The sequence below is a fragment of the Venturia canescens genome, chromosome 4, assembly GCF_019457755.1.
Source record: "Venturia canescens isolate UGA chromosome 4, ASM1945775v1, whole genome shotgun sequence".
Classification (NCBI taxonomy): Eukaryota; Metazoa; Arthropoda; class Insecta; order Hymenoptera; family Ichneumonidae; genus Venturia; species Venturia canescens.
The window spans coordinates 24,957,823-24,975,654 of NC_057424.1; the positions used below are offsets into that span (position 1 = coordinate 24,957,823).

Consider the following 17,832-nt stretch of genomic DNA (forward strand, 5'->3'; position numbering starts at 1 on the left):
TGTACTATTCTCAGTCATTTACAGGCGTCTGAAAGGTCTTCTTTTCTCATCTTTTGTTAACGCCATTCATTTGCCTATAATAACATAATTATAACGGGTGATCTTAATTGCAATCTTTTAAGTGATAACTTTGAAGCCTCTTTTCTCAGGCAATTAACAAACTCACTATCTCTATTTATTGTCGATTCTCCAGCTACTCATCATACATCCTCTTCTGATTCATGGCTCGATGTCTTTATCATTGACAGTAAAGATAAGCTCACTCGTTACAAGAAATCTCAATCTCCGTTTATTGCTGGTCACGAACTTATTGAGCTTGATTACACTTTTGATTCTCATCTGCGAACCGAGCGCTTCATAAACAGTCGTTTATGAATTTTTGATAAATTTTTTATTTGATTTGATAAATTTGTTCCAGCTGATTATCAATTAACAGTGGAGAACAACATTCAAGCAAATACTCTTCGTGATTCTCCCTCAATTCACTCCCAAGCGGAGGTTGACTCTCTTCTTGCAAATCTGAATAATGCAATGCTCAGTGCACTTGATTTTCATGCTCCTCGATATCAGCGTAAATTACGAAAAAATCGAGCTCCGTGGCTCACAGAAAAATTACTCTCTAGAATTTAATTAATTTAGTTTTATTACAAATTGTATTGCGCAATGTTCCAATACAGAAAAATTGTAACTGTGCTGGATACTACTTATATTGCCTAACAATTTTCTAAGGCAAATAAACGCTCATCGTCATCATCTTTGAGAAGAAAATCTTAAGTTCGGAATGACAGAAGGAGAAGAATAAGGAAATCCACCTCGCTCGCATGAATTTTCATTGGTAATTTGATAGCATTCTCGAAAATAGAGTCGAGATACGTGAGACACTTGAGTGATGTTAGCGCGCGCGCACGTGCGTCCAAACATCTACATATTTAGAAATTCAAAGGTTTGCCACCCTCGAATTTTTTGAACGAGACCTTATGCGGTTAACTCACCGATATATAATTTTTCAAAGCATCAAACCGGTTTGAACAGAGTGATAGAGATTTTTTTTCTCCTATACTAGAGCGACTTTTTACTTCTATCGCTCCTTGCGCTAGTTTTTGAGGTGATGGATCACACGATAACATACGTTGCCGCACCCTCCCTTCCCCTCTCGGTATTGCAGAACTCGAAACGAGCAACTGCGCAGACTACCGACAGGTGTCGCGGCGCGATGCTTCCATGAGGTTTCAACGAAGAATCCGATGGATGAGCAGTAAAAACTGCTGCTCGCTTAAAAAAGCGGTAAATTAGAATAAACAATTTATATTGTTTATATGAAGGAACGATTTTCGTTCCGCAATTTCCAACGATTTTCATCGATGCGTTTTTCAATGAGAATTGAACTCTCCAGAAGTGAAGACCTCTGGGTTCTGGCTTGAAAAAGCGGTAGACATAGATAAACAGTCAAATTGAAAAAAAAACGATAATTTACCAAATTATTGAAAATTTCGCATCTTCGTTCGCTATTTTTTGCTCCAGTTATTTTTACTCCCTTTCGCTCTATCTTTTCAGAAATTTCAATATCCACACACTCGCAGCGACTCCAGGGTTTCGACGTGTCCCCACCGATGTACCTTTCGATATCGAGCACGTTCCTCTGTATACTTTGTCTTGTATTCTTCAGCACTACACTTTATCCACAGAACTACACTGCACAAGAAGATTTTCTGTCAAATCCATGACGTATACTAAACGTCACTTTCTCTTATGTTCCTTCGTTTGTCTTTTCAGAAACTGACGATCGCGCACATTTCGATAAATCAATGTCGATAATTTTTTTCAATAAATTTTTAAAAGCTTCTTTCTCCTTCATCTCATGATTGATTTGGATGCAATGAAGCTCAAAATGTGTGTTTTTTTATTGCCATTGGGCTGGCATTCGCCAAATTGCGATTCGATGGATATTTACTGAGTTATTCTACAATTACTCAGATGGTAATACGAAATGCAAAAAAAAAGCAAAATTTCAAAAACCCCCATATCAGCCCATTGTGGCACAATACTGTATTCACAGATGAGGCTGAAGTTTGCAACGTTGGAGTCCAACGAAATGATCTAAAAAAACTCTCCAAAAATTTCAGTTCAAATTTCAACACAATCGGTTGAACGGTGCGGCAGAAATCAGCTTTCGATATTTCGATCTGCATATACCGACTGATTTATCACCTTAATTGAGAAGCCAAAAAAACATTGACTTTTTTTATAACTCGATTGAAAAAAACGATTTATGAGACAAAAGAAGATTACGCTTGTGCGATAATTTATTTTCTTACGTTTCTCTACTATTTTTCAGAATTTTTTTCCAAAATTTTTTCCGACTCGTTCGATGAAAACTCTGACAAAAGGAGGGGCCTTATATACGTTCTCACGAAACAACCCACTGCTAACAAGAAAAACCATGTTGCAGCCCCCCCCCCCCCCCCTTCAAAAGATGATAGTTTGAATAATTTGAAATATAGGTTCGTTTTTAGAATATGTAATGCGAACAACTTGGAATTATTCTATCATTCCGCGCATGAATGACGTATAGATTACGTACCAATAGAAATTTGAATTTTTTTTTTTTTCAATACGTTATTTTTTATTATTCCTTAGCTAAAATGATTAACTAAATTCATAATGAGCTATATGAAAACTTATTTGCAAGCCGTTTGATTTTTTTAGACGTTCCAAAGTTTGTAAGAACGCTCTTTTCAACAAATGCCAACGCCCTTAAAATTTTTGTCCTATAATTTTCGGGTAAACATTTTTTTTAAGCTCAAATTTTGGAAAAAAATACTTTTTTGATCGCAGCCCTCGCGCAAATTTAATCGAAAAAAAAGAAACGAAAAAATATCAATTTTATTTGCATTATCCTAATATGTATACATACTGTAGAGGTTGAATGAAGCGCGGTATCAAAGAATAAGCTGAAATAAATGAATCTTCTCTGATGACCGTTTTACCCCTTACGTCTCTTTTACTCCCACCTCCCACCCAGGCTTATGAAAACGACGACGCAGCCGCGAGTACATCGATTTTCGTGGGTCCCTGCTGTGGAGAATAGCAAAATAGGTGAAACCATTGAGAATTCTGCTGGCGCTTTTTAGTCAAGCTCCCAGACTGGATGAGAGTCACATGTAAAGGAAAGCCTACGAAAATGAATTGATTTAACTCGAAGCGGGCCAATTAGTGAATTTCCAGTAAATGAAACCGAATAATATCGCGTGTTTTAATGAATAAAAAAAATTGCTAATATAATTTTATTAATCTAATGTACATTTTCAAAACTTCAAACCAATTCCAATGACATCGAGAGACCCGGAAAACTCACCGTTGAACACTTTGGAAAATAATAAAAACTTGAAAATATTAATCCAGCCCACAAACTTTGATAAGAACAGATTTTTTAAAGGAAAAAACCTATAAAAAAAAAAAAAAATATCGATTCATCCAAAGTACTTGCCTAGCTTATAACCGTGAGGAGCGATACACTGTGGGAATACGGTGGAACGATGAGTCTCTCCGGTTACTTCGGGCGTAATTCTTTTTTCATATGATTTTCATTCGAAAACGTTTTTTTTCGAAACGCCGCAAATTCATTCTCTCGAACTCGAATGATAACGATTAAGTAAAATAAAAAATAAGTATAACGCTCTAGAGCCGAAGAGGTAAAGAGAAGCTGCCTCTGCAAGAGAGCGGAGATAGTGAACCGCTGCATACCTTGCTGCATACCACTTGCTTATTTGCGATCCTTATCTATGGACGCTTTTTTGTGATCAAGTCCATCATTGAATACCACCACCACCACCACGAACAACGATCATGAAGAAAGGGAGACTAGATGGAAAGACATACACAGCCTACACAAAGTATTTTTCTAAAACGTCGACAATAAGAATTGACAACGACAAACGACACTGAAGTTTCCAACGTTGGAGTTCAACGAAATGAATGAAAACAAAATGATACATCCATCAGTTTTTTATTTCACGAATCATAATTGTGTAGATTGAAAAACTACGAAGTATAAATTCGGCAGGAAATAAATTGGAAAATTGATGGAATTATTGAACAATTTTTAAGATCATTTCGTTGGACTCCAACGTTGGAAACTTCAGCATCATCAACGACAAAGCACAGACCTCTTTCTCGTAACTTTATAACCGGGTCCCTTTCTATTTGTAGTGTGGGAGATTTTAGAGTTAAATCTCAACGTGAACTCATAGCTTTCTCGCAGTGACGCCAGTTAAGAAGAAGGAGAATAAGCAAGATGGAAATTCGTCTCCGACTTTAAACAAATGCGTATATATACCGTTACCGTATATAATAGTTATGACTAACAATAGTTGATAGATTTGAATTACGATCAATCTATTATTACTTCCAACTATATAGCGCTGACCTTTTTTGTAGAAATTTATAAAGTAAAAAAAAAGTTGTGCTCTGAACCTCGGGCAACCACTTTGAGCCTCGTTCCGCATAAATCTTTTATGCAACATCTATGCGGGGAAGGTCAACGCAGTTGGTGAAGCTGCAAAGGAGTCGGAGCGTGTCGGAGCGTTATAACGCAACAACTGGTTCTCATTCGCGAGATGTTTGGTTAGATGATGAAAAAAAACGTGGTATTCAGCAATGAGGATATTTCATAACTCATCAATTTATTAATAATTCCTATAAAAAATAGAATCGTGGGTGGTTGGGGGGTGAGGGGAAGGAGGAACATATTTGATATTTTTGTTATATCGCGACGCCCTGCGTTATGTTTAACAATAAATTCATTTCTCATGATAATTTTTCCAGCACTCTCAATCTAATGCGTGCTTTATTCACATGACTTTTTTTCAAATTAATCTACTTGAAATTTAATGAATTTAAATTTTTTTTTCAAACGCAATCAACACTTGAGAAGCACAAAAATGTTGACTGCAGAAAACTAGCTGGGCGTTTGCGGTATCGCCCGTATATGTGTTCGTGTTGTTTCATGTCCTTTGGGGTCTCTGAAGCGAGTCACGAGAAGAGCCTGACGCGGCGGCGAGCAACGACCGCCCCTCGCTCTCAAGTACTGTGCGACCTGCAACCTGCGACGTCGCCGCGGCGGCCTAAACATGGTGCCTGCGCGCGCGCGTACGTGCGTCTTTTAGTATACATTAGCATAAACGTGCGTGTGTGTAGTAGTATATAAATATGCAACATCACATCAGGAATTGTTATTTCGCGTAATCATTGACGATATAACGACGATGATGCTTATTTGGAGCTCCGTCAAAATTAGGATCGAGGATCGGAAAGCGAGTAGTCCCAGTGGATAGATAATTTTTCACAGCAGTTTTGGAAATACATTTATGAAATCCAAGAAGCCCTTTTTAAAAAATGCCATTATATTTTTCAAAGATACGTTCAATTTTTCAAGTTAATTTTCTTACAAAAACCCAAGTGTTCTCAGATTTTAAACTTGACTCTGGTGATGCATAGCCAAGAATTATTTTCGACGCCGCTATTACTCGTCCCTCATAGTCAATTCACAGCTGAATATCGAGGTAAAAATAGCTCTGAGAAAAGCCACCCTTCTTCTTCTTGACAGTAGGAATGAGATACTTATTTTGTTTTGTAATATTGAGACGCGCAACGTTATCACCGCACCTCTTCTACGCCCTACATCGAGGAATGGAGTATAAAAATATGAAATGTTCAGATGTCGTGAGAATATAGTGAGATTCGTAACTCTACATTTCCAATTCGAATGTTCGTGGACCCACTTATTTTTTAAATATTACGTGGATATGAGGATATAATGAATTCCTAATAATATAATTCTAATAAATCCGAATCTAGAAGATCGTCTTCGTATTATTGTAGCTATTACGTTACACGGGCGAAAAAGAAAGATATCTTTTATAGTTTGTTTGTTTGATAAAATTGAAAATATTCTAATCGTACTCATCAAGAATTTGTTTTTTTTTTCCCCACCGCATCGGTTTTCCTTTATTTCATTGATTTTTCGTCGTGTTTTATTGCAACAAGTTATTGTTTTTCTTTCCAGATAACAGTTGTCCTACAACTTGCCAAACATCATATATATATATTATCTCATATCAACAAAATTAACACGGACAGCCGCTCGAGGCGACTCTCCGTGGCTCAGCGTAAAGGCCATTGCCTTATTAAGAAAAACACTTTTCTCTCGTAATAACTCTCATTTTATGTTTTAATGACACAATTAATTTCATTTTTATACGAGGCAAGATTTAATTAAATAAAACAAGTTGAAAATCCAGTGTAAAACGCAATTGAGAGTGTCCAGAGAAAATTTGTCCAGAAAAGTCCTATTGCGTGCTGAATTCAACGGAAATAGCCAGTCACGAACAAGCGTTTGGTTCTAGGAGAAATATTGATCCGAATTGATCGTAATTTATTAATTTAACCAGTAGAACAAGAAAATTTGATTTATTTAATTTTGAAAAAGTAAAATATGATTTTTGGTTGATAAAAACATTTATTTTTACTCAAGGATAATTAATTTCTCAAAAGCGAGGGAAATCAACCTCAAGCTTGTCCAACCACGTGGGAATAGAAATCGGCCGACCAATCAATGAATTTAGCGAGCAAAATTCTGGTTGGAGATTATTTTTCTCAATGAATCAAAGTTCAAGTTATTTTTAGACTGAATTATCATTATTATTTCTTTATCTGAACGAGTATAAAAGGCCTTGCGGAGCAGCCACGGCAGCTCATTTCTAAATCAGCTCTCGCTTCATATACAGAGGTAGTGACTTTGGAAACAAGCTCCAACACAAACCCGACCAAAAATACTCCAAATTTCATGCCGAGAGGGAGGGGATTATGCGATTCCGTACAGTCTTTAGATTCGAGGGTGAAATTCCTTTCCACTCACACGAAGAAGGGAGGGGCTGGTGCGATTCCGTACTGGTTGCAGATTTCTAGTGTGAGCACCTTTTCCATTCATTATTGAAAGGGAGGGGACCCTGTGATTCCGTAGGTCTGCAGATTCTCAATTTTGATCCTGCCATTCCTATGCTAAAGAGGGAGGGGACCCTGCGATTCCGTGGGATCTGAAGATTCTTGGCATAGGCCCTTTTCCTTTACGCCATTTTGATTTTCTTGTTGGGAGCAAAAATAGTTTATTTTAAAAAGCATAGAGACTCACTATTTTGTTTGAAGCGAGACCTATTTCAATTCTCCAAATTATTCAATAAAAAGAAAAACATTTGACAAAAAGAAAAATTATTTTGATTGTCAAAAAAGTTTAATCAATCTCCGTTGAATAGTATCTTTTATTTGTTCATTTCGTTGAACTCCAACATTGCCCGTTGAACGTTTGGTTCTCTTTTCTATAAAAATACGTAAGTAGAATATCTGTGCAATTTTTTTTACAGATGATATGGAACAATGTTCACCGAAGTTTTTTTTTCACGTGCTATTCTTATGGAAAATTGAAGTATGCGGTGGGCCGGCCGAAATAATTTTATTTTGAGCTGTCCTTTCGACTAACTTCATCGTTTGGCATAATAAGAAGAAAAATGCTTGTGGAGCCCGAAAAAAAATATCGATTTTTTTTGACACACCCTAATATGTATTCTCTGCCCAGAGCACAGCCCAAAATTGAAATCTCTTTCTTTTAAAGCTGGAACCTGTGGTACAATAGACATTTGCAAAGAGGACAATATCTTTAAGCTTTGTAGCATTATCCATATAACAGAGTCTTTCGGTGTAGTAATAAGTGGGACAATTGAGGAGCGCGTCATGCAGGTGCAACAACAAAATTGACACGACCCATGTTTTCTAGATTGAGTTTTTAGACGGAAAATCGTTTATACGAGTTTTATTTAAATATGAATCGAGCGAGGCCCTAATGACACATCGCGTCTCCTCCGCCGCCGCGCTATATTTCTATACAGTGGTACCATGCATTTTGCGACCATTTTTTTTTCATAAAAGCGTACCTACAGTTTTGGTAGAAATGAGACAAAAGAGAATAGAAGGTTGATATAGCCCTTTAATTAAGGAGTTTCGGTACAGAAGTCTAAATATTAAGAAATTGATCAAATTTGGTGATAATGTTCTTCAACATCAAATGCGAAAACACAAATTTTTTCAAAATTTTCTTCTTCTTAGTTATCGAGTAATTACGCATTAAAGCAGATTTCTTATGCTCGGAATGTATACCTATATATGTGGTAACGCTATACTTATACACGTGAACTTTAGTGATCAATTACTCGATAGCTGTGTAGAAGAAAAATCTTTAAAAAATTGTATTGTTAAATTTGGCACTAAAGAATATGTTCACCAAATTTTATAAAATTCTGAACTTTTTGAAATTTTTTATGTTTTTAGCATGGTTTAGCATGGCAACATTGTATCGCCTGTACCGAAACTCCTTAAGATCAAGGTGTTTACAAATTTCTCCAATTAAAGTAATTTTATCTATGTGTAACCGCCACTACGTTTGGGACATCTGTCGTCGTGAATTTTAGTCTTTATCCACGGGGTTGCATACGGATGAAAATATTTTTTGAAATAATAATTCCATTACACATATATAGTATTTACCTATATTATATAATAATATAATAAATATCAATCCGATTTCAACATTATTTCATCATTAAATTATTGCAATAAAAATATTGCGATAATTTTTCATAGAAATACAATTGATCCCGTCTCGCAATGAAAAAGAAGACGTGTTTTGGTAAATGTGTGGGGCGTGAGTAATGAAAAGGAAACGGAAAATAGGGAAAAACACACACACACACACACACACACACACACACACACACACACACACACAGTGAGTCTCGATGCTCGAGAAGGAGGACCGTGTGGAACAGTGGACGATGGTCGAGCCAGCCAAATGTAGTTGGCCAACCAGCCAAATGAGTTTGTTTGTGTCTATTATTACACTCCAGCCGGCCGTGAGCCATTGGCATCCGCCATCGGCTAATCTTCCCTCACATATATTTACGCATAGAAATGCACATACCTATGTATATAAGGGGTGTACCCCTGCTCCACCCATTCGAACGAAAATTTTTCTCTCGTTCCTCCCGCAAAATATTATTATTTTTTTTCTAAATATGACGACTTGATTGAATCTCATAGCGGTCTTGATAATATAATTTTCCGAAACAATAAGTATATTATATGGAAACCGCGCTCGAAAGAACGGCTAAATGTGCCTCCTGCTGCTCGCATACACAAGGCATTTGAGTACAATTGCCTTATATAAATTTGTAAGAGAGATAATATGCTGATGCTGCTGATGATATCGTGCGAACGCGCGATATCGAATATTCGTTATGTTGTGGGAGGACGTGGGACAACTCTTTGTTTTTGAGAATGCTCATTGGACGCGACGAGATGAAGTTTAAGACGATCGAGTGTCGAATGGTTTTGATACCAGAATAAAAGTATATAATGAGCTCACAGAAACCAATTATCTTGGATATCCTTGGATAGTAGTAGCAAAATCGAGAGGAACTCTCTTGCTGCAGCTAAACAACCACTGAATCAGAGTCCGCCGCGCGCGCCACACTATACCATTGTTCCAATAGGATCGGTATACGCAACCGTATTCATCGTGTGTGATACAAGCATGTGCTATTTCTACTCACAGCGTTGAAAACGGTTTTACATGTTATTGAGTCAAAGCATGCGGAGGCGAAAAGCATGAAGAAACCGAGAGCGCGTTGAGTAATTCAAAGTATTTTTTTTTCGCCAAACAACGTTCCGATTGTTGCATAATTCATTCTCACGATTCATTTTTTTCCTCTCATGCGTATAGTACACATAGTTACAACCTCGGCTTGCTGACCAGCATCTGAGAGCTTTCAGAGCCAGGTACCTCGGACAACGGAGCCGATCATGCCACGCGACAACAAAATTTATAAGTATATATCTTGTTTTTCCTCCATTTTTAAATGATTTCACAAAGAAGAAACTTCAATTTCGAGTTAGGTGCGTCATACGAGTCATACGGAGGTCGTTGGTAAAAAAAAAAAAAAAATTAACAAAATTCAAAAAGTTGAGTTAACGTCAGCGACGACGGGCTGACAATGAATCGGCATTTTTAAGTCCATGGCAACATGTAAAACGGCAAGCGTTCGAAATTTTGTGATATATACTTGACCCCCTCATGACCTTGGGGGGAGGCAGAGAACTGGGATCGAAAGACAGCCGGTAAAGGTACTTGAAAAAATCCGTTCGTCGGTCACAGCGGACAGTCGTGATTCATATGGTTATGAGAGAGAAAATTTTTGTCCCGCACGGTTTATAAATACCGAGACTTTTCGTTGAAATAACCGAAAATTTTTAATAACTCATTACAGAATTCTGTTCTTTTTTCATTCGACGGACCAATACTTAACGCTGTGAAGTTGCCAACAATACCAAATCGTTTATACTACGCGTTTCTACGCGATTGAATGAGGCGCGAAACCCTCGAGGTGCGCGGCGAATGTAACCTGCACTTATATTTTTTACAACCTCCGAACACCCGCCGCACGGGTTTTGGCCCGTGCTAATTCAACTTGCACCTGAAGGGTTTCATGAATTAGAAAAGAAAGAAGGGGGCTGTAGTAGGCAAGATCACGGAAGGATCTCCGCAGGAGAACCTGGAAGCGCTTACGCAGAAACGATTTAAAAATTTCAAACCAACAAATGTGAGATTAAACAAAAATCTCATATTATTTTTTTTAATTATCATTTCGTTCTATTCAAAGATATTGAAGAAAAAATTGATCTCCCGCATATAATATTTGAGATTGTTGAAAAGAAAAAAGAGCGAAATTTTTAGAAAGTAAGGTATATCATATATATCAATATATTTCACGTCAGCAATTTCACAAAACAAATTGACCGCGTGTTATTGAAAAAAAAACTCCCACAAATATATATGGAGGAATCGATTGAGAGTTGTTTCAAATAAAATAAACGAGATCTGAAGAAAAAAAAACATACGAAAAAAGAAGATACAGGAAGAAGCACGAGAAGAATCAACAGCGGCAGCGGCAGTGGCAGCAGCAGCGGCAGCGGCAGCACCACCACTACCAACGAGGTAGCTGCAGGTCGATAGCAATGGCGTCGCGACCCCACGGAGAAAATCAATCCCGGCTTGACGCTGGCATTGTTTTGACGCGGGAGAGCCTCAAAGCTTTAGCAGCGGGGGTACAACTCAGCGTCGTCCGCTTTTTTCCTTGCTCCATACAATACCATAAGTATATCTGATATCTGATGAGTATTAGGCGCCAACGTTTTATACATTTGCAATTTCTTTTCGCCCGTTTGACCTTCCATGAATTCATGGAAATGCTTATTCCTCCAAACAAACTCGTTCGGTTTAATGTACATTAAACTTTTTTTTTTATGCTTTTTCAAAATCATCGACTGTGACCTCTCCACCAATGATGAACTGTCTTTGATAGTGATATTTATATTCTTGATGAACACGAATGACGCTGAAGTGTGCAACGCTCGAGTTCAATGAAATGATTTTAAAAAACCTTCCAATAATTCGAGCAGTAATTCTCCAATTTCTTCCCTGCCGAATTTGCAATTCGTTTTTTTTTCAACCTTCACCAATGAGTCGTGAAATAAAAATTGGTGAATTGCTATTTTTTTTTCCTTCATTTCGTTGGACTCCAACGTTGCAAACTTCACAGCGTCGTGAACACGAAACGAATCGCAAATAAACATATTGCAACTCGTACGTATGACACTCCGAAGGACCAAAAGACATGGAAAAACCATAGTAATTGATGCAAACGTATACAAAGATGATTCTAGTTGCAACACACATTTGCATGTTTGGGTTTGTTGGCTTAGGCTCGAGAACAATGTTAAAACCAGGAAAAATGTTGAAAATTTTGGTAAAGAATAACACTTGAATAAATCAATACGAAAACGAGGAAATTTTAACAAAAAATTATGCGTTGCTCGTTTAATTGAAATTCTCGATACGCAGCCTCGTTGTAGTAGTATACACTACTACGAATCGCTGAAAATTCTGTTCATCAACTAACTTTTGTGTCAAAATCACGATGCATAAACAATATCGAATGAATTGGATGAGAAATTTGAGAAATTATGAGTTTGAGTAAAAAACACTTGTTCTATAATTTTCATTCAATTATATACGCGTATGAATCATTGATTGCTCTTTCTAATCTAATTTCTTTTATTGAATTCCATAACGAACAAAACAAATGCCCAGACATGAAAAAAATATTCAAGTCTCAAATAAATTGCAATATTTCCGAAAGTTCTCGCGAAGCGCGACCTTAAACAATTTTCGACTTGCCATGGGGGTACACACTCGTGATAACCCCTCCTCATATAGGATGTTGTACGAATGCTCCTTCCGCGGTGTATTTTTCATATACACATAATAACACTCAATGGGATTGATACATGCAAGGGGGTGTTTCAAAATCGTACTAGAGAGTAAAAAAATTGGTTCTCCCCTCTCTCCGGAAACTGATACGAAAGCAATCGTGGAAATGTTTTTTTTTCTTTCATTTCAATTCCATCATAGTTCATTTTTAAAAAGACTTATTTCCAACAACAAAGGAAACGGCCATACCTCAATTTCATGTCCTATACAATTGGGTATAAATTACCTAGAACAAATTCTAACAGTTTATAAGCATCCACACTGGGTCAACACGTTGAGTCCGTTGTAAATTTTCCTCCGAGGAGTCTACTCACGCGAAAATACGCATGGCTGTGACCCCCCCCCTCCCCCCTCTTTTTAAAAATATTTTTGTAGTATGTTTGAGCCACAATAAAAGAAGTTTCGCAAATTCAATAGTTTACGGCTGACAAAAATGTGTGTGCGCACGCGAGCGTGCGCGCGTGTGTGTCGTGACCCAAACTTTTTACATCTCCCAAACAATTATTATATTACATATATTCGATTTTATGAATCCTCGAGGTACCTTATCTATCTTTGTTGGGTAAATACACCTCTGTATTCTCGGCTCGGCCAGAACTACATTTTTTTTAATATTGTTTTCGCACTTGAAGAAAAAAATAAATGTCATAGGTTGGTATGGAAAAAAAATCATAGTTCTGCAAATACCGAAATTTGTGTTTTTGGCTTATACACTATTTCATTGTCCAAGACGCTCGTAGTGCCGTCTCCGTTGAATATTAATAAGATAAGGTATAAAAAAATGTCACCTATATGTTAGGTTTAGAGTGTGAACGAATATGATGACCTAATATCTATCTATTTTGCAATCAAAGTTGCAATCGACTATGTTGATCCTTCGTGAAACAATAATTATGCCAAAATGTAAGCGGATGCGGATTTGCGAAAATTTTTTAAAATCGCGCAAACGAGACGATGTTTTATTTTTTATTTTTTTTTTTTTATTTTCAGAGAATATATTGAAAAAATTATATTATTTCGAGCCGCCGCCGCATTAAATAAATCAGCTTTAGATATCATGATGTTACCGTCAAGATGAGAAAATAACGCGTACAGACAACGGCTGGGACTTCTGACCTTTTTTTGCTTTCAGCTCGTGTATTGAGGGAAACCACTGTTCATCGAGTGCCAACACTATTTTCGTTGGGATACCGAAATATATGTTTGTTTTATACGTAAAGATTTCTAGAAAGCTCTCATTTTATCAAAATCACTTGTTTCATCTGAGACTTAATAAAAAACAAGTTCGATTGTTTTTAATAACCCCCTCTAATATAATCTGCACGCATGCTGAGAAGGAAGTAAAACCAATAACGGGAAAAGGATAAACGATGCGTTTTATATATCGTGAATGCATAATAATTCTTACTTTTAATAACTCGGTCCGTAGTGGAGAGTTTCTGGGAGTTATTTGAGGTCATGCTGATGCTGTTCGGCCTCGCTCGTACAGGTTAGGAAAGGTTTCTTGACGGGTCAGGGCGAGGGATTGCGCGGGAGTAGGGAGGGGGGGAGTAGGAACGTCGGCGGTTGACACCGGCCGCGCGCACTTTATGCACGCTCTGCCACGCACTCTTTCTTTTTTTTATTTCTTCGTTTCGGTTTTGTTCACACGCGCAAACACGAATTCACTACGAATTACACGACACGAATAAATACCATAGCACTTATACTTTTATATCACTTTATATTTACCCCACCTCTTTCCACTGTGATCCGCAAACTGGAGCTGTTAATACTTCCGGTTATTCTCCTCTATTCGCTTTTTTACTCTCTCTCTCTCTCTCTCTCTGTCTCTCTCTCTCACACACACACACACACACACAAGCGCGCGCACGCATGCACACGCACACACACTTCTTTATTTTCTCCCTTTTATTATTCGGGTCTTATACCCCAAATTCGATCGTTGCCGCACTGCACACTCTTGCTGCGAACGCTTTCATATATTCTTAATCTATACTTGACGTTTTGGTGTAGTAGAAAAGAGAGAGTGAGAGCAACAAAGATAGAGAAGACGAACGAGAAGCACAGGGGCGGGGAAAAAAGGGTGGGCGGGAGTTTCAACGAACAGGGCCGAAACGCTTTGCGGGGGTTTTGACGAGAGGGAGAAATTTCTCTTTATTTCGAATGAACGTATTGATATTGGGCACGTTTTGGTACCGTTTTTCTTTTTAAAACGCGACAACACTGAGCCACAGCACTCGTGCAAAAAAATTAAATTTTCATCCACATTTCGTTCTCAGTTTTTCGTATTTTCTCTCCTACTATTTATATTATTTATATTCAAGTTTCTATAATACTACACTTTAAATCGTTTTTTTCCAACAGCTCGTATTATTCCACACTCTAACCCGGTGATTGCAGGGAAACAGACGTTACAATCGCCCCTGGTGACACATAAGGAAACTTAAATCTCCATTTTATATTAGTAGTCCGCAGTAGTTTCAAGCTTTTTGAATTATTATTTGAAAGCCTCTCGCATTGCACTCGTTTCGTTTTCTTTTTTATTTGATAGTGGTTTTCACATGCATTACGTATATTTATTCCGTTTACCTTGACTCTCTCACTTTCTCTATCTCTCTCTTCTCTTCGTCCACTCGATATTATTGCTTGCTCGAAAACTTATTATTGTCTTCTACCATGCGACACACTGTAAAAACGAATCTCCTCCTCTGACCTTTACTTCTCGTTTCACGACTATACGAAGAAACTGATGTTTCAACTTGACTACTCCCCCCCCCCCCCCCCCCCGATCCTTTTTCTAATGACAATAATACGTCAATATAGTCGCAACATGAAGTATAATTAACATTCAACCCTCTTGTGTTTTGGTCTGATATTTATTCATAATACGAAAAGATGTTTATCTGGATTTATATATGCACGAATACAGGCATTCGAACATATACGCCACACAACCACACGTTTTTCTTCGCGGCAATTTTTCAAATCGTGAGTAAAGATTGTATTAAAAATATCAATTTAAAAAATAATGATAGAATATACTTTTGGAAAATGTATTTCTGTTTTTTCGGTCAATAAGGCAAGAGGATTATCGCATTGAATATCCCCACCCTAAGACGAGCTTTCGTTCTGCTAGGGACTTTTCGCTCTATTTTTTTTTTAGTGTTAATGGTGGTACGAACCGAAGAATAAAAAACACAAAACTCAACACCGATAGAATAACGATGAACCCGGGCATATATCCTAGAAGTAAAACATCGGTGTAACCCTGAAGGACACGCGACAAAAATTATACGCCTTGATCAGACAGACCAAGCGACAAAAAAAAAGAGAGAGAGAGAGAGAGAGAACGAGCGAGAGGGAGATACAGAGGCGACCAAGAGCGTGAGAGGGGCGGGGGGGGGGGGGGGGGGGCAAAAGGGAAATTGTTCAACGCGAGAGACGGAGGAATAGAAACACACGTTATACACGGATCCAGGTGACGACGACGGCGACGACGACGACGCGATGACGATGGCGACGACGACGACGACGACGACGACACACGACCGCGAACGGGGAACCCCACGGTCTTTAACCACCCCGCTAAATTCTACTACAAGATGTCCGTCCAGTGCTCACCGCGGCACACGAACACTGACGACTGTTAAACTTTACGACAAACCGAGGACGTGCGCAACCTAAAACGCGCAACGATTATTCGAGGTCATAGCGCTACGAGCCGGTTATATGTGCTGCTTCTCTCATTCGTGTAAGATTCACTGTGTGTGAGTGTGCTCACAGTGCTTCGTTGTTATACCAGTTCTCTTCTCTTCTCCTCCCAATCGCCCGTTCGCCCCATATCGAAGCTATACGATCCGACCGATAGGAGGCGCCACCGGACGAGCGTGCGGCATACGGGTTGGCCAAGAAGGTCGCGCTCCGTTTCATTTCAACTCACGTGCTCACATCTATTATTATGTTTTTCGGTGAATATCCTTTTTGAAATATTTAATTTATAGATATTTCGGTATTTTCTTCGAATCACAGAACAATTAACGCGTCCCCGCGTGCATGAAAACGACCTGCTAATCTACTTTTTTACCAACCACGAGCTTCATAGATCATCGTTCGCCGCCATGCATAATATATTATTGCGACGATTGAATTTCGCTCTAGAAAACTACGAAATCATCATACGTAATGTGTTAAAATGAGTATTAGCGGTAGTTTTAATATGCGTTTTCTTGATAGAGACAGAATTTTTTTACAAAAAAACATATGCGCATATTGGGATATGCGCGATTGACCCTCGTTTACCGGACGATGCTATATATATATGTTGACCTCGTGACCGTTCATCATACCCGCCGGGAATCGCCTTTAACTCATCATCTATAAAACACAAAATTTTCGTTTTTATAATCATTCGAACGTAGAGCCGTCGCTTGGCGACAACTCCAACGGATCTATTAAAAATAAGAGAAAGAAAGAGAGAGGCTTGACATAGTATCTTATTTTTAATTGTACCGCTGGGTCGCGTATTCGCAACTATATATAAATAGAGCGTTCGTGCGTGTAAACTTTTTAAAAATATTCGAATAAAATCGTGAAACAAACCCAAACTTGCAAATTAACATTGCGCGCCGGTAAAATACGCAGTAGAATTTCATTTGAAAAAAAACTGAGAAATTGAGTAAAATAACGAAAAAAATCGAGAAATGCTATTTGAAAAAATTACGAAGCCTTTGCCCCCTCCCTCCCTCCCCCCCCCCCCCCTTTATCCTTTCGATCGGCCGCATGGTTTTTCTACCAGCAGCCGATCGAATATGAAAAAAAAATTCAAAAAGTTCTGGTATAGTTGAATTTGTTGAGATAAAAATTTCGGCAAGCTCCTTTCGATGAGCTTTAAAAGGGGAAGAAAAACATAAGTGGAATATTAAATTTAAAGCTCAATCGCCGTGGCCGCCGGTTTCTATATGGTATATATCAAATTATTTATTAATAATCTTTGAATTTTCTCGTTTCAAAGCTATAGCTACAAATGAAAGGCATCCGATCGGAACAGCATATGACCTTCGCAATGGTCGAAGTGAATGCAACAACTAAATACTAAAGCGTAATATCCGGATGTCGACGAACAATGATCAGAAGATAAAAACCTGATGATGAAATCAATCTTGAAAAAATCTTAAAAAAAAAGCAAAATCATTCACTGTCCATCATATAATTATTCCGGTTTTAGAATCAAGTTCTCGTTGCTGATTCACATTTTCGGCTGCTGATACGAAAAAATGATATCTTACTTTTTACATATGACTTTGTTTGTCTCTTTTTGAAATGATTCTTAAGTCTTCTCTAAAGATGAGGAAAAGGAGAAGGGCGTCACAGGAAAAATAAAAAATCATAATTAA

General features: G+C 37.9%; 1 protein-coding gene and 1 long non-coding RNA gene across 23 annotated transcripts in view; one reads left to right on the forward strand and one right to left on the reverse strand.

The window, feature by feature from the left end:
- The window catches only part of LOC122409465 (serine/threonine-protein phosphatase 2B catalytic subunit 2-like), an 83,853-nt gene extending 67,663 nt beyond the window's left edge, over positions 1-16,190 (reverse strand). For 4 of the 22 annotated variants that reach the window (XM_043417068.1, XM_043417066.1, XM_043417069.1 and 1 more), the window contains exons 1-2: positions 15,901-16,182; positions 13,845-14,862 (exon numbers count right to left, since the gene is read on the reverse strand). In XM_043417068.1, the coding sequence (XP_043273003.1) occupies positions 13,845-13,896 (52 nt within the window). In that variant the 5' untranslated portion in view covers positions 13,897-14,862; positions 15,901-16,182. Of the gene's footprint in view, positions 1-13,844; positions 14,863-15,028; positions 15,173-15,900 lie in introns of those variants that run through there. The other 18 variants (XM_043417072.1, XM_043417071.1, XM_043417070.1 and 15 more) reach the window with 16 other exon arrangements.
- On the forward strand, positions 3,143-4,815 carry LOC122409475 (uncharacterized). The gene is made up of 2 exons (XR_006260707.1): positions 3,143-3,893; positions 4,210-4,815. It is a non-coding gene; the product is annotated as an uncharacterized lncRNA (long non-coding RNA).
- Positions 16,191-17,832: the final 1,642 nt, after the last annotated feature.